At 44.6% G+C, this 25,965-nt stretch overlaps 1 protein-coding gene across 2 annotated transcripts in view; it reads right to left on the reverse strand.

The window, feature by feature from the left end:
- The window catches only part of LOC131131368 (aryl-hydrocarbon-interacting protein-like 1), a 32,500-nt gene extending 8,261 nt beyond the window's left edge, over positions 1–24,239 (reverse strand). For both annotated transcript variants that reach the window (XM_058076034.2, XM_058076033.2), the window contains exons 1-6: positions 24,051–24,239; positions 9,544–9,723; positions 9,019–9,207; positions 7,913–8,089; positions 7,141–7,282; positions 1,514–1,968 (exon numbers count right to left, since the gene is read on the reverse strand). In XM_058076034.2, the coding sequence (XP_057932017.2) occupies positions 1,514–1,968; positions 7,141–7,282; positions 7,913–8,089; positions 9,019–9,207; positions 9,544–9,723; positions 24,051–24,146 (1,239 nt within the window). In that variant the 5' untranslated portion in view covers positions 24,147–24,239. The remainder of the gene's footprint in view (positions 1–1,513; positions 1,969–7,140; positions 7,283–7,912; positions 8,090–9,018; positions 9,208–9,543; positions 9,724–24,050) is intronic.
- Positions 24,240–25,965: the final 1,726 nt, after the last annotated feature.

The raw sequence follows: 25,965 nt of genomic DNA on the forward strand, positions 1-25,965 counted from the left end.
ACATAAGGACGTTTTAAAAAAAGAGTGTTGTAAAGTGACAACATTTAAAGTGTATTTCTTCCTTTGAAGATGCACTACCATGTATGTTAAAGCAATATATTTTACACTTCCTATAGATATGTTATAAGTTATGGTTAGTCTAGCTTATAAAGCTTGTTGCATATATCTGTGGGGAATGTATACATGCGGGGAATGGTTAAAGTGTCCTGAAGCGATGTTAAGGGTCTAATCATCATCCAGAGTGTGGGTACTTTTGCAGGCATTTCCTTGGCCAGCTATGTGGGGCGGGTCGGGTATGACCTGGGAACCAGGAAGTGCTTGGTTCGGTGTGCTGTGCTCGCTGCTAAATTGGTCTTGATTAAGTTGACTGGAAGCAGCAGGTGACATGTTCCTTCTCTGTCAAGGTCAGGTCGCCCCTTACTACGGTACGGGGTTGAAGAATACTGACAGTTAACAAAACTCCGCTATTACTGATAGTTGAAAGCAGGATATGAAACCCACTCGAGGTGAAAGGTAGTATGTTTCCAAATACGGATGCAACTAAGTTCAGCCTCCTCCTCCTTTTGAGGGGCGGGCAGACTGCTCTGTCTCCACCCCTGACTGCTGAACACTTCAGTCTTATGAAGAAACGCAGCTTTCTGATATGTTTTAATTGTTCCCCAATACAAACATTTTAAAAGTACTATTTGTTCGAATTAAGTATCTGTAAAAAAATCATTATTCGTGTCGTTCCGAATATCGTAGTTTTCTTGGAACAAAGCATTCAAAACATACACACATATCACCTTAAACATCAACGCAGCATAATCTTTGGATTGGACAGTGGTTTGGGGTGGGGGGTGGGGGGTGGCTTGGAAATAGGTGCATTCAGAGCCCTTACAGTGACTTGGCTTACAGTGAATTTGTGTTTGTCTGGGTCCGGCAGATTCTTTTTTTTTTTCGTTGGTCATATTGAAACGTCGGAGTTTTACCTGTTATTAATGTGTAAAACTGATATACCAATACAATAATAAAAATAAAAGGCAATTAGCATGTTTAGAATTTTTAAACGTGTTATTGTCCATTTGCATTAGGGTGAAAACAAAACGTTGTTGACACCTGGCAGACTACAGTGAAACTGTATGCACCCAATTATGTGTTTATGAATACCAGTGCCTTGACAGAGGTAATCTCGTGTGTTAGCTTTAATGTGCTTTAAATTGTGTGAGTGTGTTTCAGGGCAACAAATAGACAGTTTACATACATTTTGTACGCTGCTTCTATTGCACATGCACAAATCCAGCCGAGGTTGTAGTCTCATAAGTAAATTCATGCAGCATTTTGCAACGAGAAGATGCTTTGACAGGACGTGATGTTGTGTAACTGCAACTACAATAATGTACAGTATAATGTAGTGCTTGGTTTATCATGGAGAGAGACCAAAATGGTGTGCCTAATGTTCTTTGTCACTGAATTGTTGGATGAATGGACCACGGTGAGAGTTTAGTTTTCCAAGTAATCCCAAATTACTAACCTTATTCTGAAGGAAGTCCACATAATCAATGGCCTCCCTGAACTTTCCAGAAGCTTCTTCAAAGTGTTTCTCTTTAACCAGGAAGTTGCCTTCATCTTGCAGCAGCATCACCAGACGCAACATCTGCTGCCAGTCCTTCCCCTCTGTTTTATCACCTTTAATATCCTCTTTTCTTTTGCCAGCATTCTCTGTTTCAGCTCCATCCTCCTCATCGGCCTTTCCAAATGGCCCCTCTTCATTGGCACCATCCTTGATGTCCAGCTTGTTCCAGTAGGCCTCCTTCTCCTTCCAGTACTTCTCCTTTAAGCGCTCAGAAAAGGCCCTTAGCTCTCTGTGGACCAGTGAGGCCAGTGTGGGGTCCAGGTGGGCCACCATGTTGAAGTCTCTACGGGCTTCTCTGTCATTCCACACTGCAGCATGGGCCTTGGCTCGCTTGTAGTAGCCTTTCACACAGTCTGGAAAGAACATTACAACACAAACAAAGTTATTTACCGTTACAGGCCAATATCAGCCACAACCCATATGAGATTATGATACAAATACAAATCCTTTGCTGCGCTCCTTTAAACTGCATATTTAGCAAGTGTTATTACTGCTGTTTTTGCGTTATGTTCTTATTGCTTTTAATAGCCTGTCTCCTTATAAACCAAGCACCGGGGTGTTGGTGGTTTTTGTTCTGGTTTCTGTGCCCCCTGGAACCACATTTTAGCAGCTATTATTTAAGGCTGCAACGATTATTTGGATAATTCAAATACCTTGATTTACAAAAAGTAGTCGAGGGGGGTTTTCCACGTTTTGAATAATCACGTCACCCACGCAGAGGACGAAGAAGGAAGTGGGTGTTTGAGGCGCTGGAAGATTGAAACGGCTAGAATAAGTGGCAAGACAACGGAGGATGAAAAAAATTAAAAGTAAAAAAAAAACGACAGAAAATGTGGCTAAACAGCAATCAGTTTGACACCGTGCTTTTGGTCGCCGTCGCTTCGCGGTCGCCATCATTCGCAGCTGCTGTTGCTTCGCCGCTGTGCACCAACAATGAAATCCCAGCATTTGCTAGTTGCTGATAAAACAACTCTCTGGTAAGATGCACACACCTTTCCACCTTTTCCACTCGTATTTGAAGCCGCTATGTTGTGTGTAAAAGTAACTTGTTTGGTTGCGGCTTTAGTGCCATGAACACCATTGTGATCATGTATTTTTTCTCGTTGACTTGTTTGTTCATTTGTTATTGCGTGACTGAGTGACTCGTGGTGTCATTAGCTTAAATTTTAGTTGTCTTACCTTGGCTGCTGTGTTTTTTAAATAATTGTCTGTTTGAGTAATTAATGAAATGAATGATCTTTTACCAACGAGACTCAGGGAACTCTCAATGGAAAGGATTATTTTATTTCTTTTTTCAAAAAAAATAAAAAAAAAAACCTTATACTCAACAACTAAAAAGTAACAAAGCTGTGTTTTTCTGTTAGGTAAATATTTTCGTTGCTGTTTGTTATATTTTGTTCCACATGCGCCTTTTCCAAAACATTTCTAATATATCATTTTATTTCAACTTCATCTTGCCTGCGTCAGTCACACCAATTAGACTCGCTAAACAACTTTCTTCTGTGTGCAGTCAGAAGGCATACATATATATATATGATATATATATATATATATTATATATATATTTTTCTTATGAATTCATTTATCTCTCTTTAAACTAGCAAAAAAAATGTGTTTTATTCGATTACTCGATTAAATGACAAAAATTTCAGTAGAATACTCGATTACTAAAACATGCGATATCTGCAGCCCAAGTATTATTGTTGCTGTTGCTGGCATCTTGTATTTTGTCCTTTTTCCTTTCTGGTCTCTAAACCAAGCACTAGTTGCAGGTGATGTTATCCATTTGTTTTATTTTCTTTTAGTCTGTGCGCTTCTTTAGTCTGTGGTGTTGCTTTTGTTCTCTTTTTTTCTTTCTATCAAACCACTTTTTAGCAGGTGTTATTGCTGTTCATATGTGTGTCTGAAAAGTAATGGGACTGGTGTCACAAACTATTTCTGTCAAGTCCAAACAACAGTCTACAGATTTAACCTTCAAAGTAAGCCCCCTCAACTCTAAGGCACTTTCCCATCCTTCCTTTCTATGCACTGCTGGAAGGATTATTTTGGAATGCCACTCAGCTCCTTTGTTACAGCCCTCTTGATGGCCTCCACATCGTCAAAAGAGGTCCCCTTGTATAGGGAGGTTGTCCCAGCACAGTGATTTCTTCTCAGCCAAGAAGTGCCTGATGTTCAGGGCATTGTGAGCAGGTTTATGGTTGGGGTGAAGCAGCCACAAGTTGCCCTACCACAACCCCCGTCTCTTCTCACACACTGAGTGAATCAAATGCCGCAGGACTCTCTGTAGACATTATGATTGATGGTCTAGCCCTGTGGCAAGAACTCACAGTAGATAATGCCTCTCACATCCCAGAATGTAATCATGTAATTCATGACTTTCACATGTGTTTCACATTTTGACTGTCTTGCTTTCTTGGCCTCTACAAAGTCGGACTTTTCCACTGCAAACTTTGGCACTTGGTTTCCGGGTGGTACTCAAAACTCCATGTCTCCTCACCAGTAATTACTCTCCTAAGCAATCTGGTTCGGTTCTCACGCTCTGTGATGTCCTGACACATGTCCATGCAGCGCTGCTTCTGATCACCATTGAGGAGCCTTGGGTGATGAGTTGTATACAAAAGCATGTAAAAAAATCTAAAGGTTGCAGAAAGATTAGAATATGCTTATACTCCTAAGATATCATGTCAAATGATATTTTTGAATCACTCTTTTGACAACCGCTCACATACAGCACACAAAGTCCCACTGCTTTTCAGACACTTTATTACTTTATCTTTATTTTCTTTATTTTTTTGGCCTCTTTGCATGTAGACCATACAAAACCAATAGCTGGAAAGAGGTGTTGTTTCCTTATTCCTCTCAGCCATCTGTGCCTTCTTAAATGAAGCACTAGCACACATACTAGTGCTTGTCTTCTGTTATTGCTGTTTGCCCTGTCCTGAGATATACAATGAAACCAAACAAATAAAAGACGGTAAAGGTACTATAGACTATAATCCCGACGAGGGATGGCTAATTCCCATAATCCTTTTGGCAAGGCCTGCTATGTATTTTAATGACAAAAAATGAAAAATTAATTACATTGAGTTTGCAATTTTGACTTTTTTATGACTATTCTCCTGCTCCCCTGTGTTTCATTTGTAGATTTCATTATGGAAAGATGCATTGTGGCAAATATTTAATAATAACCCTTCCTGGATTTTCCTAAATAGGCTTTCTACTCATTACTCACATTTCGAATTTAATACCAGTATCATAACTAAACAAATCTGTAATGAAAAATAACGTTTAATAACATTTTCTATTTGCCGAACGTTTGTCGACGAGTTTAAGAGCTAATATCCATCCATACATTCTCTATACGGCGTATCTTTATTAGGGTCACTGGTGTATGTTGGTGCCTAGCCCATCTGACCAGAGGCGGGGTACACCCTGGACTGGTCGGCAGGGCACAGACAAACAACCATTCACGCTCACATTCATACCTATGGACAATTTGGAGTCACCAATTAACTTAACATGCATGTTTTTGTAATGTTGGAGGAAACTGGAGTATGCGGCGAAAACCCATGCGCGCACGGGGAGAACATGCTCCACACCAATGCCCAAGTGGAGAGGAGACTCGAACCCAAGGTCCTCCGATCCCTACATGCTGTGCCACTGACAGGAAGCAGAACTGGAGGTAGCAGAGATGAGGATGCTGACGTTCTCATTGGGAATGACCAGGATGGATAGGATCAGGAAGGAGTACATCAGAGGGACATTACATGTTAGAGGCCTTGGCGATAAAGTCAGAGAGGCCAGACTGAGATGGTTGGGACATGTCCAGAGGAGAGATAGTGAATATATTGGTAGAAGGATGCTGCTTTTAGAGCTGCCTGGTAGGAGGCGTAGAGGAAGCCCAACGACAAGTTTTATGGATGTAGTGAAGGAGGACATGAGGGTAGTTTGTGTGAGAGAGACAGATGCAGAAGACAGGGTTAGATGCAAGTGATTGATTTGCTGTGGCGACCTCTGAAGGGAAAAGACACAAGAGGAAGAAGATACACACGCATGCGGGCATATATATATATATATATATATATATATACATATATATATATATAATTTTACATAAGTTCACAAGTCTTACTTACTTTAGCCGTTTAAAGCGAATGTGAACTTTATGTGAACATTACACAGCCTTAACGTTAACAAGCTAATGCTAACAGAGTGAACAGGAGAACGCCCAACCGCAGAAGCAAATAGCAACTAAATGCAACACAACGGAATAATATCAAACACTATTTCTGAAAGCTGAAAACAGCATCTAAAACTCAGTTGAAGTATGTGTTTACAAAGCAAAATACGGATGCAACTAAGTTGCGCCTCCTCCGTTGCTGTGTGAAGCAGGAACTTGTGAGGGGGAGGCAAACTCACACAAAAAATTCATGCAGCCAAAGCAACAGATCTCAATGCCTTTGAACGCAATCATAGCTATGTTGGAAGGTCTTGCAGGGCTCGACAATAATGATGTACCGATGGCCCGGTGCAAGTTAAAAAAAATTCGGGCAAGTAAATCCAATTAGTGATATTCCCGTGGGGCAAGTGCACTTTGGCATGCCATACTGCGAAGAGTTTTTTTTCAAAGCGGTTCTTATTGGGTGTTGGTAAAACACGGACTGCGTAATTCCGGTGGTAATTTGCAAACCAATCCTTGCAAATCTTGAAATGGACCAATCAGAATTGTTTATTTAGACTGCGGTCCGCAGTCCACGTTTTACCCACACCCGCTCTTGTTCGCGATCAACCAATCAGCGATGGTTTGACTAGGAAAACATCTATCATGGCGTCCCTGCCAACATGGTCTAATTCTTCAACAACTTTTGAAGGAAAACAGCAAAAAGTGATGAAGCAGTGCCTCCAAAACAAGTATTTTATTAGCGTCAGCAAATCAAATGATGGCACAGGTGAGTGAATCACATGACTGTGACAATTTGAAGTGGTCACAATGAAACACCACCGATTAGATCCAATACCAAGTGCTGATTTTGCACAAGCTACAAAATCTAGCAGTTCTATTTCTTTGTGTATTTTTCTCACTTTTGCTTCACAAATTATTGTTTGAACATTGAGCATTTTTTTCTGCATATATTGATATATTATATCATTATGGCAGTCTTTTCATTTTACATGGGGCAAGTTCAGGCAAGTAGTTCTCACCTTAAGGATTCCCCATGGGCAAGTAATTTTTTGTTTTTAATGTAGAGCCCTGTCTTGCTGGAACGGTCTGCCCAAGCCCCAACCCCTGTGACATCCCAGACCAACAGAGAGCTCAGGCCCAAGCGTCCTAGGACCAAGGGCCTGTACGACCTACTATGTGCTGTCTGTAGCGATGCGAGTCACTCTGCACTAATTCACTGCCGTGAGAACAAACTCTGCTTCCAGTGTGATTATTGAACCAACCTACTGAATGTGGGGCAAACATGGTCAACAATGTCATTTTACCAGGCTTGCGTTATTATCTTTTTCAGATTTATTTCTACCTCTGTGTTTGTCCAGCAGCTCGTTGGTGTGCTCGATCACCTCGTAGTACTCGTGCATCTCAAGCATGCACTGGCAGTAGTTCAACTCTAGAGGGATGATCATGCGAGCCAAGTTAATGTAGTCCATGTCACCCGGCATCTCCTGCACACATAGTGGAGATCATAGCCTTGTTCATGTGAAACCAGTGTGCATATTAGAATTACAGTAAACCTCGGATATATCGGACTCGGATATATCGGAAATTCGCTCACGACGGACAGATAAAAAAGAACCAATTTTTCTGTAATGCATTTCCAATAAAAATTCATTGCATATATCGGATTTTTTATAACGGATTTCGCCCATTTCGGACAAAATCTCCAGTCCCGTTCCAATGCATTTCCATTAAATTTCCCTCGCATATATGGGATGGCCGCATCGTGGCGCTCCGATTCGCCGAATCATGACAGGCCGCTATACGACGTCATTTGCAGCGTTTGCAGCGTTGCCTAGTCAAGGAAGTGCCTTTTTATAATGGATAAAATCCGATTTACGCATATACCGGATATAAATCCGATATATGCGTAAAACGGACATTTTCCAGTATACGCATATAACGGATTTCGCTTATATAGGACAAAACCAGTGGGAACAATTGAATCCAATATATCCGAGGTTTACTGTATGAGCATTAACAGCTGATTGAATGCTTTTAAGAGTGCTGGCCTCCAGTTTTCCATAACCGTTTCATTTTTATTTGTATACAAACACATTCACTCCATAGCCACTCACCCTGGACTGCACTGTTTTAAGCAGCAATACAGCCTCCTTGTATCTGCTAGCTGCCTCCTGAAATTCCCCCCGCTTGACCAACGCATTGCCATGCGAGTGGAGGATGGGCACCATTCTCAACTTCTCATCCTTCTCCATCATCCATGACTCTCTTTGGTAGGACAGGGGGTCTCCCACCTGATGCAGTGTCAAAAAACGTTAAATACTTACATCCTTAAAATTTGAATTCTAGTTTTCTGTCTGACAGTGACAGTTGCTGCTTGTCTCTCTCTTCTTTCTCTACTTTGTGAGCCCATGACAACAAGCGAGAATGCAGAAAACATTGTGACATATGAAACAATTTTTTTTTCCTGTTATTTTTGTCAAACCCCCTGGTGAGTCTGCTTCAAAGCTCAGGAAAACACTTGTTGAAAACTATAGTGTGTTGTGTTACTCTTCCAAAAATACAAAAATATTGCCCTAGCATCAGGAACGATAGATTATACTATATACACTATATACAATAACCTATCATCCTGTCGTCTCGGTTTTTCCCTGCCTTCTCCTGGGTGTGTTTGTTTTTATGTGCAGGAGCTCCCTCTCCAGTGGGGGTCGGGACCACGGGTCGTACCTGCTCCTAGTTATCTCCGACCCTTCTTAAGATGATGGATCACACCTGGAAGACGCTGGATTATTCCTCAGGTTTTGTACCTAAAAGTCCTCACCGGACTTTGGACTCTTAGCCCTCCTTGTTGTACGTCCTTGGTAACTTTTTTCTCCAGCGTCTTCCAGGTGGTGTAACCAGCGTTCCTAGCTACCCAGCTTGGCAGCCCTTTCTGCTCCTACACGGTCAGCCTCCCATGGTGCCCCCTTTTTGTGTCTTCCTTTTTTTGTGGCACTATCCCTTTTTGTTGCTTAGCCCCCCTAGAGACTGCATTAAAAGAGACTATTTTACCTGCACTCCTGCCCCCTTTGTCTGCATCTGGGGTCCTGCCCAGTCAGCACGTAACAATTGGCATCAGTTACACATGATCACTGAACTTCAATTCTGTTTTTAAAACTTTAAAAATTGAATCTCCAGACTATTTGTCTTTAGAGATAGCTCTTTTGTTTTTTTCATTACTTACCTGCAGCAGCTCCATGATGAAGATGAGAGCCTGAGGAGTCCTCATCAGCTCATCCAGCTCTGGGAAGCCGGTGGAGTGATAGTGGAAGAGGTTCCCCATGCCACACATGTGTCTCTGGCCCTCTAGGGGGTCTTTGCCTTGAGCGATCAGCCGCATCCCCTTTGACACAATGGGGTACAAACCTGTGTGCTGCACCAACAAAAAGGAGCTTTTGGTGCTGCATGCTGCAATTAAAATGGTCATCTCAGCATTGTCATGTTGCAGCTTCCAGAAGGTGAGTAGTGTGCATCATAATGAGCCACTTACTGCTTTAATTGTAAATACTGCTTGCTTACTCATGAAGCCACACCTCAGGTGATCCAAATGGGCTACATAAGAAGCTAAATCTCCACATGTAGGTAGAAAAAGTTGTGACTGTCATGAGAGAGGTTAGGTATACCCTATTGATGATGTGTCGTAGGATAACGTCTCTTCTGTGAGTGAGTGAATGTGTGTGTGTGTGTGTGTGTGTACAGTGCAACTCACAACAGCATCACACCAGAACTCAGCCACCTCTCCGACCCGCATGGAGGTCAGCAATGTCTCCCACACTTCCATCTTGAACATCTTTCCCACAAAGATCTCAGCCGGCCTGCCAACCAATCGGCTGTCGTCGATGACAGTGCGCTCAAAGTCATCCAGCAACGTCTGGAAATGGAAGACCACCTGGAGAGATGACCAGGTTACATTTCAGTCAATCTATTGATTTTAACCCAAAAGGACCCACGTGACACTGATGTCTCACACCTTATAAACATTCTGGAAGGGCCTATGTTAAGCTAAATCCTTGATTTTATACTCATTAAGTCCCAAAGTGACACCATAGCTAATCATCTGACCAGTAGGGTGATCATGTGATCCATACCAAACAACAGAACTAGAACCAAAGGTTCAATGTGGAAAATCCAGCCAGCCAACTAATTTTACATAGCTTGTTCTGAGGCTAAAGGTAAGACTTTTTCCAATTAAAGGATTGCAATGTTTAAATAGCATGCTGTTTGTCAAAAACAAACTATTGTTTACACCTCTCTTGAAAAACTTAAAATAAAATGATCATGTAAATATTGGTGTGATACAGATGTCACATCGGACAATTAGAAAAAGCTGAAAAAAATCGTTGACACATACGTATGTGTCACAATAAGAAAACTAATCATGATCTGATCAGTTTATTTTGATGATTCAATTACATTTAGTTATATATTCTTTATTCTTGTTTCATGGAACCAATATCAGATATCTAATTTTATTCATGGGTTGCAATATGACCTGTTTGGCGCCACTAAGATAGCTGTTCACAACATGGCAGGTCTAGGACTACACTGTAAATAATTGCTGTAAATTTACAGCAGGATTTCAACAGTATTATGGTGTTTTTTAAAAATACAGTACATAACTGTTAATACTAAAGAAAATCTGTTAAATTACACCCCATTTACTGTTTTTGTAACAGAACTGTAAGGTATTCCTAAAAAACAGCACGCCACTGTTAAATCATCTTAACTAACTGTATCATTCAGTATTTTTTGCATTCTGGGAAGTGCATGAACTGAGCTGCACATGTGAAGCTAGATACTCACCTTTCATTATTCAGCTCCATTTTACTAATTATTTTACTAATTATTTGGTGAGTAGCAATTTTATTGGATTTAGCAGCTATCTAAATGTTCTAAGATCATTGCCAGTTATAATGTGTGCTGACACCTGCATGTTGCCAGTGAATTCATGAAGCTTTATGATAGCCTTGTGTAAACATTTTACAGTCTATGTAAGCCACTTCAACAGGATTGAATTGAATTGGGCTAATATTATGTACATAAGACTATAGTGCATGCAAATTCTTGTGTGTCACAGTTGTGATTCAAATGCAAGATTATTATCAAAGGCTTAAGGATTATGTTCAAGGTAAGTATTTTATCACAAATTAAGTACTGACGATTTGCTTTGCTGTAACCGTGATTGTTTCTCCACCTTGCATTATCATCATCTCAGTTATTTTTTCACATATCAAACTCTGAAATAAGCGACTATCAGGGGAGCTTTTTTACTTGCTTGCTTCACAGTTTTACAAATTTAGTTTACTGTTTATTGAACCACAACAGTTAAGTCTGTTTGGTTTGTAATGGTGTTTTCTTGTCAGAACTGTGGACATCAGCCAGGCACCCCAGTGGCCTATTTGAGGCATATGAAAATTCACAAAATATACCTAATTTAGTACTACAGTGTTGTATGCCTGATTGCAAAAGGACCTTTCGAAAATGTGCAGATCTGAAAGCTCATCTATATACAGAAAACACAAGAAATGTGTGATTGAGCCAAGATTGAGCATTTTAGTGGACCTGACATGCCACGTTGACTTCTGCACTGCCAACCAGGATTCCTCGACTGAGTTTTATTCTCATCTTAAAGGGCACATCAAAAAAGGGCGGTCAATCGCTATAAACAGTGTAATAAGTCATTTACTGTGGTATTACCATTTACTTCCCATTTGTCCAGAAAACACAAGCGAAGCTGAGTCACGATGTGAACAGAGTCCATAAAAGTTAGTAACAGTTTGTATAAGTGTGTTTAAGTATGTAGCCGATATTGTGAGAGGGTCTGTCCGACATTGAGACGTCTGTGGACATGCATCTGGACATTATCTACATATCTTCTGTGAGAGGCTGGAGACGTTTCTACCCGAAATGTGTTGAGCAGTTTTTCACGGTATGTATTAACGCATTAGCTGTGAGCCACCGCATTTCATTTGTTAGCATCACTAGCTAAGTGAATGACCTTTTAGCCACAGTACAGCTAACTCAGCTTTCTAACAAGGCTGTAATTCATCTATTCCGAAGAGGAGATTTGAAGAGATCCAGATGGGTTACAGACTGCGCTTGTAAGCTACCCAGAGACTGTTTGGTGAGGTGACAAGAGGTGCCCGGGCTTCAAAGCGTGTGTCGAGTAATCGAGTGGGCAATTCCGCGAAGCGTGTACCGAGGCTTGATTCATTGGGGGGAGGGGCCGGAATTGATGACATCCGAAGCCTCGCTGCCCGGCTGTACCACGTGACGGATTCAAAGCAACTTCTTTTGTTTACGCACCGATTGTGTTTTTGTTTACATGGTGGAATACCCGTCCTAAGTTGTGTGAGACTAGCCGATATACTTTTTATCAGTAAATAATTTAGATTATTTTTCATACCACTGGTTCCTGTGTGATTTTTGGTTATTTCATCTGTTTAATGTGTTTGTATGCAAGGTTTAAAATTACAGAGGTTTAAACAAGTGCAACCTTGAGATTAACTGTTGATTTGCAGTGAGTAAAAGACTTGAGACACATAAAATATTTAGTTAGGTAAAGTTAAAGTAAAGTCGGTGCTCTTCTCTGATTAGTTTAGTGATTACTGGGCTACATCTGCAAAAATTAATCATATTTTTAATGACCTCTCATGGCCCACCTGCAGTACCACCACGGCCCACCAGGGGGCCGCGGCCTACACTTTGGGAATCCCTGGTGAAGTCGATTGAGAAACACAGGTCGCGACATCACCATGGATAACTTTTTCACCAGTGTGCCACTTGCGCAGCATCTCCTGGAGAAGGATCTCACTATTGTGGGGGCTCTATGACAGAACAAGGAAGACATTCCTCCCCAATGCTGCCCCTAACTGCAAACCCTGATTATTGAAACAATGGAAAGGTTTGCGGTGACAAAAGCCAGAACCCAACCACAGGAAAGAAGCAGACAGGGCCAACCAAAGAGAAAGAGGTGTCAGATGTGCCCAAATAAAAGATCAAAGATCACAAAGTCAGCCATAATGTGGCAAATGCAATGTACCTGTGTCCAATGATCACAGCCAGAAACAGGTAGTTTGTCTAAGATGCATACAGTGAAGAGAAGCGGAAACACACAATATATCCGTGCAGGTAACGGCCCTGGTGCAACGACCAGTGCATACTAGGCCGGGACTTCCTGAAGGCCAGTGCCAGCTGCAGTGATAATTTTGCCAATAGGCCAGCGTGTGGAGTTTCTTACACCTACCCGACAGACTGCAGGCGTGACCATTGACACCGCGTCTGCGCAGTGTCAGCCAACAGCCATCGTTGTCAGGGGTAGTCCACTCGCCCGAAGAGGACCTGTGTCCAGGTGGGAGCAGCAGCATCTAGCCCACACACTGTGGAAGAAAGGATGGAGCTGATCCAGGCCACGCTGGAGGCGGGGATCATAGAGCCCTCTGACAGTCCGTGGGCATCTGTCCCCAGAGTGCCAGGCCGCGGTTCTGTGTGGACTACAGACCGCTGAATAAGGTTACGAGGAAGGATTGTTACCCACTTCCTCGGGTGGACAAGACGCTGGTCCTTGTGTTGGGATCCGCATGGTTCTCGTCGCTTGACCTGCGCAGTGGGTACTGACAGGTCCACCTAACCCCTGAGTCAAGACCAAAGACTGCACTCTGGACTACCAGGGGGCACTGGCAATTCAGGGTCATGAGTTTCAGACTTTGCAATGCACCAGGGACATTCGAGCGACAGATGGACACTGCTTGCAAACATTTCCAGAAAGCAGTGTCCAGTGTACCTGGACGACATCCTCGTCCATGGGAGGTCCTTCCTGGCTGCACTTCACTCCCTGAGGCTAGTGTTGGGGAGGATTGCAGCGGCTGGACTAAAACTGCATCCAGAAAAGTGCCACTTTATTTGGCGAGAGGTGGAGTGTTCTTGGGCCACAGGGTGGACGCAGGTGGTATTAGCACACTGGAAGAGAAAGTCAGCGCCATCAGAAACGGGCTGGCCCCAAAGTACCAAAAGCAGCTCAAGATTTTCGTGGGACTCGCCTTATATTATCGGAGGTTCGTGAAGGGATTTTCCTGCATTGGTGCACCCTTGTTTCGCCTACTCCAAAATGGCCAGTGCTATGCATGGACACCAGAATGCCAAGAGGCGTTCGCCAACCTCAAGAGGTCCCTCATGAATGCTTCTGTCCACACAGCCCCAGACCCTGCTTTGCCTTTGTGTTGGACGCAGATGCAAGTAATGTTGGCATGGGGGCAGTGTTATTGCAGGTGGGTCCAGAAGGTCGCCTACTTCAGTCGAGTCTTCAACAAAAGTAAGCGTCGATATTGTGTGACCAGACATGAACTGTTGGCTGTTGTGCTGGCGGCACGGCACTTCAAATACTATCTGTGTGGCGTTCCCACGGCCATGGACCACGCAGCGCTACAGTGGCTGACCTTCCGAGAACCGGGTGGCCAAGTGGAGCGATTTAATCGCACCATGCAGCAGCAGCTGGCCATCAGTGTGACTGGGACCAGCACAATCCACTGGTGCTGATGGCAGCACAATCCACTAGTGCTAATGGCCGACTGCTCAGCTGTCCAGAGTTCCACAAGTTGCACCCCAGCCTTGTTGATGTTGCGCCAGGAGATCCGTAGCCAGTTGGGAGGCCGCCCGAGTATGCCCGGAAATTTGGAGGACCGGCTGGAGGCGGCGCATTCGCTTGGGATCAGCTGGAGAAGGCTGGTATGAGGCAGCAGAGGAACCATGATATGCGCAGCAAAAGACATGACTTACTGCCGGGTGACCTAATTTGGGTTTACACGCCCAAGCGGAAAAGAGGACGTTGCCCAAAACTGGACAGCCATTGGGATGACATGCAGGGTGCTTGAGCGGGTCGGGGAAGTTGTTTATTGGGTTGCAGTTCTCCCTAGAGGCAAACGAGTTTCCCAGTTTGAGGTGGGGCCTGCTTCACCGGCTGGCTCAAAACATGCGGTGGATCCCAGTTCCCCGGATCCCACCGCTGGGATGGACAGGTGTCAAGCCAGGGCCGGCCCCGGAGACAGAGGTGGAGACCAGGCGGTCGGTCCAGGGATTTTGTTGTTGACCCCTCGGGGCAAGGGGCTTATTAAGGGGGAGACAGTGTAATACTATCTGTGACTTTGTGTGTTTGGGCCTTTAATAGGGCCGGGCTTGAATGGTGACGGTGCCACATCACAAGTGAGAGCGTGAGGCTGGGTGAGCGAGTGGAGAGGGAGCGCTAGCGAGGAGCGAAGACTGCGCGTGTGTTGGTGTGGGTTGTGGCCCACAGCAACCCGGGTGTGAGTGAACTGTTTAAAAAGTTGACCGCTATTAGTAAAGCGACTGAAGTGTATCGGCCATGTGAGTCTCATCTTTACCACAACCAGAGGCATTACAATACTAATGTACATGCACAGTTGAAGTGGGAGCTCACTTGCCAGCACAGTATTACCAGCTGTCTGAACCAACACTTGTTGGAAATGTAAGTTTAATTCCAACAGTAATTGTGCAAAACGGGGTGAGAATATAGTGTGTTTATGTTTTGTGGTGAAGCTTATTGTGGATGTTGAACAGTCCCACTGTTAAAAATAGGACTTGAAAAAGTGTGAATGTCGTCATTTGTAACGAGTACTAATTAAGAGACGAATGTGACGTGTTCTTTATTACACTACCCAGTGGTTTACTTGTATGTATGCATATTTCATGGTTTTTGTAACAAATTGGGTTGAAGAATGAAGAAATATGGAGCTTAATGTCACAATCTGCATCGCCTCCTGTGTGACAGTTTTTGTGTTTCACGTTGTTTGCCTTAGTTCCGGTTTTCATGCTCTTATTTTGTAGTTCTTCCTGTGTTGGTCTGTCCTGTGTTTCGTCACTTTTACACCCTCTTCTACGCGCACCTGATTCTTGTATTTAGTTCAGCCAGGTGCATCTAGTTTTTGTTGGTGCATTGTTTGTTATTTGCAACGTGTCGTATGCCAGTGCTGCATTTGCCGAATTTCAAGAATAAAAGCTAAGCTTTTTCCTGCACCATTTGCTTCATCTCTGCATCCTGGGGTCGCATCGCAACACCTGCATGACGAACCGTGACAGAATGCACCAACCAAACGACGACCTCGCAGAGATGGACTTCTGGACCTTGCAGGTTTTCAAGGCAATGGAGGAGGAGTGCGCACAGTTCATTCTGGAGAGGCTGGAAGACATGGTGGGGGCCGGACGGCACACTTATACCCATGGCGTGGGTGTACCCCGGACACGGCGCTGACACACCAGCCCGGCGACGACGCCGACGCACGTCTCGGCCGGCTCCAGCAAGGCTTCAGCGGGCGAAGCCGTTTCCTCCCTCACCTCCGCGCCAAGCCGGGGTGCTCCCCCCGCTCACGCTGCTTCAGAGGCCCCCACTCCATGCAAGCACGCCGATTTCTCGCCGCCCTCTTCCGGATCCTCGTTGCCTCCCGCGCAACACGAAGAGGAGTGCGGCACACGTTCCCCTCCTGTGCCCAAGCCGCGCAGCCTCAAGGGTTCCCAAAACCCGGCTCCCGTGCCAAGCTGCGTTACGGCCCAGTTCCCTCCTGTCCCAAAGCCACACAGCTTCAAGGTCTCCCAAAACCCGGCTCCTGTGCCATGCTGCGTGACGCCCCGGATTCCTCCTGTCCCAAAGCCACGCAGCTTCAAGGTTTCCCAAAACCCGGCTCCCGTGTCAAGCTGCGTGACTCCCCGGATTCCTCCTGTCCCAAAGCCACGCAGCCTCAAGGGTTCCCAAACCCCGGCTCCCGTGCCAAGCTGCGTGACGGCCCAGATCCCTCCTGTCCCAAAGCCACGCAGCCTCAAGGGTTCCCAAACCCCGGCTCCCGTGCCAAGCTGCGTGACGGCCGAGATCCCTCCTGTCCCAAAGCCGCGCAGCTTCAAGGTTCCCCAAAGCCTGGCTCCCGTGTCAAGCTGCGTGACTCCCCGGATTCCTCCTGTGCCCAAGCCGCGCAACCCCAAGCCCCAGCATCCCCTGGCTCTCGTGTCCAGCGGCTTGATGCTCCAGACCCCTCCAGACTCCAAACCCCACGTGCGGTCCCTTGTAGACCTGGTCCGGGCAGCAGAGCAGGCAGAACTCAAGACCCTCCTCCAGGTCCCCCTCCTCCCGTCCCTGGTTCCGCGTCTAGCGGCATACGGCGTCTGGAATCCGCCTTCGGAAGGGGGGGCTAGTACGACCAGCCGTGCGTTGGAGGACGCACGTCACACCCCGTCCTTGGAGTGTGGGGATGATGCCCTCTGCTGGTCGCCCAAGGAGGAACAGCCCGCCGGACCGCCAGCGCAACTGGTTCTTCCGGCTAACCGGGATGTGCTGCCCGGTACGTTTCCTCTGGACAAAGACTCACATTGCTGTTCCTCTGCTCCACAGTCCAGCCAAGACAGAGGGACTGCCCCTCCTCCTCCGGCGTCACCGATACCACGGCAGGACGCCACGCCGCCTCCTCCGGCGTCACCGATACCACGACAGGACGCCACGCCGCCTCCTCCGGCGTCACCGATACCACGGCGGGACGCCACGCCGCCGCCTCTTCCGGCGCCGCCTCTTCAGCGACGGGACGCCACGCCGCCGCCTCCTCCGGCGCCGCCTCTTCAGCGGTGGGACGCCACGCCGCCGCCTCCTCCGGGGCCGCCTCTTCAGCGGCGGGACGCCACGCCGCCGCCTCCTCCGGCGCCGCCTCTTCAGCGGCGGGACGCCACGACGGCGCCTCCTCCAGCGCCTCCTCCGGCGCCTCCTCCGGCGCCGCCTCTTCCTCCAGTCCTCCCACCTCCCTTCCCTTTTCGTTTGCGGACTCTTTAGGACGCCTGGGATCCGTCCTTGAGGGGGGGGGGGTACTGTCACAATCTGCATCGCCTCCTGTGTGACAGTTTTTGTGTTTCACGTTGTTTGCCTTAGTTCCGGTTTTCATGCTCTTATTTTGTAGTTCTTCCTGTGTTGGTCTGTCCTGTGTTTCGTCCCTTTTACACCCTCTTCTATGCGCACCTGTTTCCAATTTGATTCTTGTATTTAGTTCAGCCAGGTGGTCTAGTTTTTGTTGGTGCATTGTTTGTTATTTGCAACGTGTCGTATGCCAGTGCTGTGTTCGCCGAATTTCAAGAATAAAAGCTCAGCTTTTTCCTGCACCATTTGCTTTATCTCTGCATCCTGGGGTCGCATCGCAACACCTGCATGACAAACCGTGACACTTAATTTACAATGGAACATGACGGCGACCTACCTTGCCCTCTGCTGACCACTGCGCTGCAGGACTGGTAAGATCCACCACACCCACTATAAATGCTGGATTGTTGATTCAGGACAATCAAATGACTAACAAATAGAAAAGAAAAAGTAAAAAGAAAAGAAAAAGCTTCGCAGGCCTCTGAATTACATGTGTTGTACATGATTTATCGTAGTTGTAAAATACCACCATTATATCTAGGGATCGACCAATATGTTTTTTTTCGGGCCAATACTGATTTTTTTCCATCACCCTTTGCCAATGGCTGATTTTGCTTGGCCCGATATTTGTGTCAGATACTGCTTTTGCTGCCTCAATTTACATGAAAAAGTGACAATGATAACAAATATTACAGGTCTCAAGTTTAAACAAATATTTTTGAAATGTAAACACTGAACACAGTAGGAGTGTGAGAGTGAGCCCCCCCCTCCCCCCACACACACAAACACATCACACTGACATTTCTCTCATTTCTCATTTCTCTCATCATTTCTCATTTCGCTCATCGTTAAAGTTTGTGTTGTGCATGCTAAAGACTTCTGAGAAGCAGACACGGCTGCTCCAATTCGTTCTGTGCGTGCGTGCTCACGGCGCACACACACATAACACAACACGCATTTAACGTCAGCCCGGCGTTGGCTGAATGAAAGTCCTCCAAACACCACGGAACTGAATTGCCAACGTTGACATTAAAGCGGTGTTGGTAACAGCTGTACATATTAGCCTACATCGCCGAACCCACTCGGCATATTGGCCGATACGATTCAAGTAAAGAACGCAAATATCGGCCCGATATATCGGCTGGTCGATGTATCGGCTGATCCTTAATTACGACAGTAGGCACTTTTAAAGATGAAGCATTCAGCAGCATTCCTGGTTTTCACACCCACAAACTAAACTATATTTTCAAGCACGTATATTGCATGCACTTGGCGCTCATGTTTCCTATTTCAAAGCAGGTGGCAATATTTCAACTAAGTTTAAAAAGTGAGTTTAAAAAAGTCATACCTGGAATACAGGAAGTGAATAAATGTAAAAATAACTAGGGCTGCAACAAATATTCAGATAATTTGTCACGTTTCAAAGAATCGCTTACGTCATCAACGTGCTTCCGTCATCCATGCAGAGGACAAAAAAGGAAGCGTGTGTTTGAAGACGCGGGAAGATTGAAGTGGCTAGAAAAAGTGGCAAGACAAGGAAAAGTAAATGTGGAAAAACAGACAGAAAATGTGGCTAAACAACAATTGGAACACTTTGTGTGTGTTTCATAATGTCTACATGTGCGGATCACGATTACTGCAACGCAAGAGCTATGGTGGTTTAAAAAATGGTACGTATCTGTAATGTATGCACATTTGCTTCGCAGGCGGGAGCACAAAGTGATACGACCGCAGAGAAAAGAACTTAGAGTGATTTGTGAAGTCTGTTTTTTTTCCCCGAGTACGCATTTTTGGGATGCAAATGTGTTGTGCTTTTGAACTCATATTGTTTTGAGAAGCCAAACACTTAACTGTCCCCAGCAACTAGCTGAACTACTTTCATCAGTACTGAAATCCGACCAGAACTCAGCTTAGGATAGGAAGTGGGGAGTGGGTCGTTGTTGACAGACTTAACTGCTTATGGGGGTGTAATACAACTTCATGTCAAAAAATCTGAACTGTCCCTTTCACTATCCATCCATTTACTGTGCCGTTGAGCCCCACTGGGGTTGCGGGTATGCTGGACTCCATCCCAGCTGACTTTGGGCAAGAGGCGGGGCATGTTAACCGAACATGCATGTTTTTGGAATGTGGGAGGAAACCGGAAACGCCACACAAAGATGCCCAAGCCGAGAATTGAACCCCAATCTCCTGGCTGTGTGGCCTATATGCTAACCACTTGAGCACCATGCAGCCCTGCAGTATTAACTATAGTAAGAAAATAAAAAGAGCATTTTAGTTTAAGTGAGTCAAAGGTCAAGCAAGCATCTAGGAACTGCCAGCATCCACAGCTGTGTAGATAAGGACACACACACAGACAAAATCAGGATTTAGGGCAATCTGGGGAAGGATGTGCTGTTTGTAAAGAACATCGCCTCAGCAGAAGGAACAAGTTGTCACCTGTTGGTGACGCCACACCATCATCAAAGAATTCTGGAGAAAGCTATCTTGGGCAAGTCGTCTCAGACTTACTTAAAGGGAATGAAGGGATCGGGGTGAACAAGAAAAGAGATTATGCCATCTGGAGCTCCAGGGACTGCAATTCTATTCTTTCTGATTCATTGTTAATCCTTTTCTATTCTGGTTAATATAGTTTAATACATTTTGTAAATCTAATACCAGTCTGTGAGCCATTTTTCCTTCTCATAACAGGATAGTAAAGAATGTGCAAAAAAGGGGAATGAAATTGGCTTAACTTAAATTAAAAAAAGTGGCCCTTTTGGCTTTGTTAGTATGAGGAAAGCACTGTGATATGTGAAACCTTTTATTCTAATTTGGAAAATCCAACAAAACTACACTTCTCCTTTTTCCAGCGCTAGTCCATATTAGACCCGGCTCCTGCGAATGATCCCACTGTATTTGCTATGGCTTTCAGGGCCTGGTTGTGTCTCCAGCGGTAGCGCCCTTTGCTGAGGCCTTTCAGACAGCAGCTGAGGATATGCTCTAAGGCTACCTGCTACCTGCAGCATTCCGACCATCTGGCTGGCCCACTTCTCTGCTCCTGCTCACACATCCTCAAGGATCAGCGACCATCTCTCTTTCCTCTGTGCCTGAATATATCTTGCTGTGGCAAGATGTTCAACCGCCACCAAGGCAAGCGGCCCCCACCCCCCATCCTGTGAAAACATTACTGAGATTGAGATCCATCAGTCTATAAACAGTTATAAAGGCATTTCTAAAGCTTTGGGACTCCAGCGAACCACAAATGGAAAAAACACGTTACAGTGCTGAACCTTACCAGGAGTGACTAGATGGCGTTCTGAAATTACTTCAAGAATGTGCGGTTCACTCATCCAAAAGACCCCAAAATAACATCCAAAGAACTACAGCGTCACTTGCCTCAGTTTAGGTCAGTGTTCATGACTCCAACATAAGAAAGGCATATAAGCCTGAATGGCCTGATGAGACAAAAGTTGAACATGCCAGGGCTTTCAGCCAGCAGCTGAGGATGTGCTCTAAGACAGTGACTCTTAACCATAGGGTTCCCAAACTTGGGCCTCAAGCGCCACCTATAGGGCCACAAAAAACGTTTGAGTTTTGCACCAGTGGGCAGCGAGGGCCGTGGAACTGCGTAGTAAGTTATCAACTGAAGACACCAGAGATAGGCTAGCTGCTATGCTACTGTATGTTATCCAGCAGACGCTCAGTTACAGTGCAGCTTCCAACCAGATGGTGGCGGTAATGTCTTAGTTGTTTAACAAGCTCACAGAAGATCTGAAGAAGACATTAAACTACAACTAGCAATGGAGAATTTTTTAAACCAAAAAAATGAAGACAAAAGGGGTGCCAGCCCGCCCCAAAAGACTACATTTTCATGTAAGTACAATCCTGACTTCATCAAGTACAGCTTTGTAAGTGGAGTAAGCGAGGCAGAGCCGTGAGTATTTTATCGCTACCTTTTTTATTGATTGATTTCTTTTATTGATGTTTATTCTGACTCCCTTTTTTGTTAAAAGTTTGGTCTTTTTATTAATAAGCCTGACTTAGGTCTTTACATTTTTTCTTGCTTGATTTGTTCCATGAATTATTAACAAAAGTTCAGGTTTTGTGTTCAGTTTTGTTGCCGTTGACTAATATTGACTTTAGTTTCATGGTCTCAAACATTTACGTATGACAAACATGTGACCATGCAGTAATTCTTGATAACATGCAATAATTACAGTATTTTGCTGTATTTTTATCATTTTAAACAACATCTTTCCTGTGTGTTCCTGTGATTTCAGATCTAGCACTACTTTGTGCCATACACATGTGTGATTGCATCATGGCAGACTTTGTTGCCAATGACTGCCTTTGGACAAATGCGGATCCAGAACCATGTCTTTTTGGGCCTGAATATACAGGGGTTTAGCTACAGCCCGTGAGAGTGAAACTTAGTCGCAGGGCTGGGTAAGTCATTACACTGTCATGAATAGGTGGTGGAAATGTGGAGCTTGTCAAGTCATGCCGACAGAAATTTCACTGTGTTTCACCGAGTGGCACAGTCTGCCTTGCTGTGTGTAAGCAAAACATCGAATCGTAGTTGTTAGATGCTTGTTTTTATCACTGCAGAGAAGCAGTGCATCACTGTGTCACGACACCAAAAAAATGTGTGCTAGCGCCTACAATAACAATGTTGCTGCCGCTAGGTTCATATACAAGTGAGTTATCTAAGGGGCCATCCATAATTTTCAACATTTTCACAAGAGTACAAAGAGTACTCTTTTGTGCAACCCCCCCCCCCCCCCCAAAAAAAAGAGTACAATCCCAAATGAAAAATGTTGATAGGTCTATGACCAACTGACCCAATACAGCCATGAAATTCGAACATGTCCAATAGTGTTCTCTGGCTGTATTTTGGGACTCTGGTCAATCAGTCACTGCCCATCAACATTGTATTGAACACAAGCAAGATAAAAAATTCAAATCAATGGCCTCTTTTTTGTATTTTTCTTTCTTTCTTTTTGTATTGTTCTTTCTATCAAATGATACATGTAGAAAAGTCCTGATGCTACAACTGTTTTCCACAGGATTTTTTAAACAAGGGAATACTTCTTGTATACACACATGATTACTCAAGGAGCAGAAGAGTTGCCCCTGGTTTCCAAAAGCCTGAGGAGATAAAATTTTCTTTGAAATGATGGACACAACCCTTGAACTCAACTCTATGCGAAGTATGCAATAAAGATGCCACAACTGTTTTGAAAAGGCTTAACAATCACACCTATAGTCTAGTCCGTGTATCACAGGAAGTGAAAATCACATTGATTGTTACTGTACTGTCCACAAAGTCAAATTCACCACCACAGAGTAATTCAGAAAATGGCAATCACAGCCAGGTCTATGCCCAAATATAGAAAATAAACACAGAGCTGTCGAATAGATTCAGGATGGTCGGTTTAGTTTTGATCTTCTCCATTTTCGCAACGGCACTTCGGAACAAATCCGCCCTGCTCGATTCCTTCGATTTGGAACCTTTCCAAGCCGCCTGGCCAGCCGCTACAGCGTCCTTCCGCTTTCTTTCCGAACGCACAAAGCAGTAACCATTGATGTATTGTTCGTATGCATTGCTCGGTGAGCGATGAATGGCAGTAATTCTCTTTTTGATGAACGAAAATAGGTAATCGAAATCACCGGGGTCGGCCATTGTCTGATTGTTGTGTTGGAATGCGAAGCACGCAGAGCTACGTGGAGTATCGCGTGGACTGGTACGCTCTCGCGCTAGCATACGACGACTGGGGACCAATCTATTCGCGCTAAAATTTGACTGCGCCCCGCGGTTCGAACATACAGACATCGACATTTTCTGGTTTTCAAAAAAGCGTACGTTGATGTCCCTCCCCCCCTCGTACGGTTTGTACGCTCGTGAAAATGTTGAAATTTTTAAATAGAGCATTGTTAACATTTCTGGAGTCTGTTTTACTGGGAACAAAATAGTTTTTTTCCTATTAAAAAAACAATTATTTTGTGAGAATACAATTTGTTGCATTTTTTCAAAGGAAAACGTTATGTTAAAAAAAAAAAACTTTTAGGAGAGTTTGGTTGCTTGTATTACTGCGCAGCTGCTCTGGTGCATTCAGGTGCATTCAGACACATCTATAGATATCTGATATCGTACAGCCCTTCTATTGCTCAACAGGTTGCTCTCACACACACGCCATCATGTCATGAATATTTCAACACAGACTAATTGAAGCAGGCAATGTAACACAAATGAATATGTGATACAGTAAAAAGATGCATATCTAAAAATGCAATCTGCCTTGGTTTATCTTATTTAATGCTGTCTCCACTACCTTGGTCCCAGGTGGGAAGTGAGGTAGAGGGCCAGTGCCTCCAGCCAGAATCTTCTTTTGGACCCCAGGATGCTTGAGAAGGTACATCGCCTCCATTGTCTTCTTAAAGTTTCTTTTATTTATTGGCCAAGGGAGCGCAGAGAGTGGCGTCTTGTCAGATGCTCTCTGACAGATGGCAGGATTAGGCTGAGATGGGGCATTGGCCACTTTAATCTGGGGAGTTAATCTCTCCAGTCTGGTCTTTCCATTGGAAGGAGCATCGTAGCAGGAAGGCCAACCACCTGACTGAAAGCTCAGGTGACCTCAGCCAAAGATCATTCTAGAACAGGAAGTATGACAGGCGTTAGTCAGTTCTAGTCAAGACTGTTTTCCTTGGACGCTCACTGGACACACCATTAGGTACATTTGTGTTCTTATCATACATCTAAATCCAATCAACCGTTTTGCTTGTGTTTGCTTGATCACATCACATTGCAACTTCCACTTCCCTGTCCATTGTGAACTTTGTAACTTAGGGAACACGCCCATGAAAATAAAAGGGAGGCAACTGAGAGTGTACTCAGAGCGGTTGGAGATTGTATGCCGAGTACATCTCTTCCATTTCTCCTCGCGAGTAAAATAGAAAACTGTTGCCTTCTTTCTTCCTTTTCATTGTCAAGGTGCTTGGACCTGACATTTTCTAGGTCCTTCGAGCCGGATGCTAAGATACCTCAGGATTCCAGCTGAGGAAACGACAACTAGAAAGACCGTGGCCACGGCATACAGACCCTTTCCGGGACTAGTTTTCGCCTCGTCAGCTGGGGTCTGACGGTTGACGGCATACCTCGAAGAAAGAAGACAACAGCAGGTGAGTGACGTGTCAAAAGACGGCGGAGTCCTATGCATTTAAATTTCATGTAAGAGATGGACGGCGGAGTCCAAGAAATTCCGTAAAGAGAAGGACAGCAGAGTCCTATGCATTTAAATTCCGTGTAACTGAGGGACGACGGAGTCCGAGAAATTTCGTAAAGAACAGGACGGCGGAGTCGTATGCATTTAAATTCTGTGTATAAAGCCTTGTGAATACTAGTCAATGGCAAGTAACTGATGGACGGCGGAGTCTGAGAAATTCCGTAAAGAACAGGACGGCGGCGTCGTATGCATTTAAATTCTGTGTATAAAGCCTTGTGAATACTAGTCAATGGCAAGTAACTGATGGACGGCGGAGTCCGAGAAATTCCGTAAAGAACAGGACGGCGGAGTCCTATGCGCATTTAAATTCCGTTTGTGTGAATGAGTGTGTGAATGGAGAGTGGTAAGTGCTTAGCTCATACAAATGGAACAGATAGTGTTTCAAAGGGAAATTCTTTCGCAGATAAAATGGCTAAGGCAGCTGCAGAACAACAGAGCAGTGTCTTGTTAGCTGAACAACAACAACTAAGATAATGATACCCTTAAAGAAATGCAACAACAAAGTATCAAGGAAGACATATGCTAGTTATTGGTGGTATGTTACTGGACATGTGTTAGATCTAAGATGGGCCTCATTAATTACTACTCAGGAAGGTGACTACTGGACACCTGGTACCACCATAGAAGCAAAACATTTTCACGATAAGATTATGTTGAGAAAACAAGGGCCCGTTTTAAGTATGACCTTTGCTTTTAGTTCAGTCAAACTTCACCCACATGACGAACCATTGGGTTCTATTTTCAATACTTCATGTTGGGGTTTTCCTTTATGGGCCTACTCATCTGAGGCAGACCCCTAATTCCCTGTAATTATTTGTGAAAATCAAACAATGACATATGCTGATCTGCCAATCACAAATGACTATACGCAACATGCTGGTGTTAAAATAGCTGTAATTCGAAATGCAGATGATTGGTTTCATGTCACTGTAGGCATTTCACAACGAAACAATAATTTGCTGCT

Source organism: Doryrhamphus excisus, linkage group LG23 (genome assembly GCF_037039965.1).
Source record: "Doryrhamphus excisus strain RoL-2023G ecotype Guam linkage group LG23, RoL_Dexc_Guam_v1.1, whole genome shotgun sequence".
In the NCBI taxonomy this organism is placed as follows: Eukaryota; Metazoa; Chordata; class Actinopteri; order Syngnathiformes; family Syngnathidae; genus Doryrhamphus; species Doryrhamphus excisus.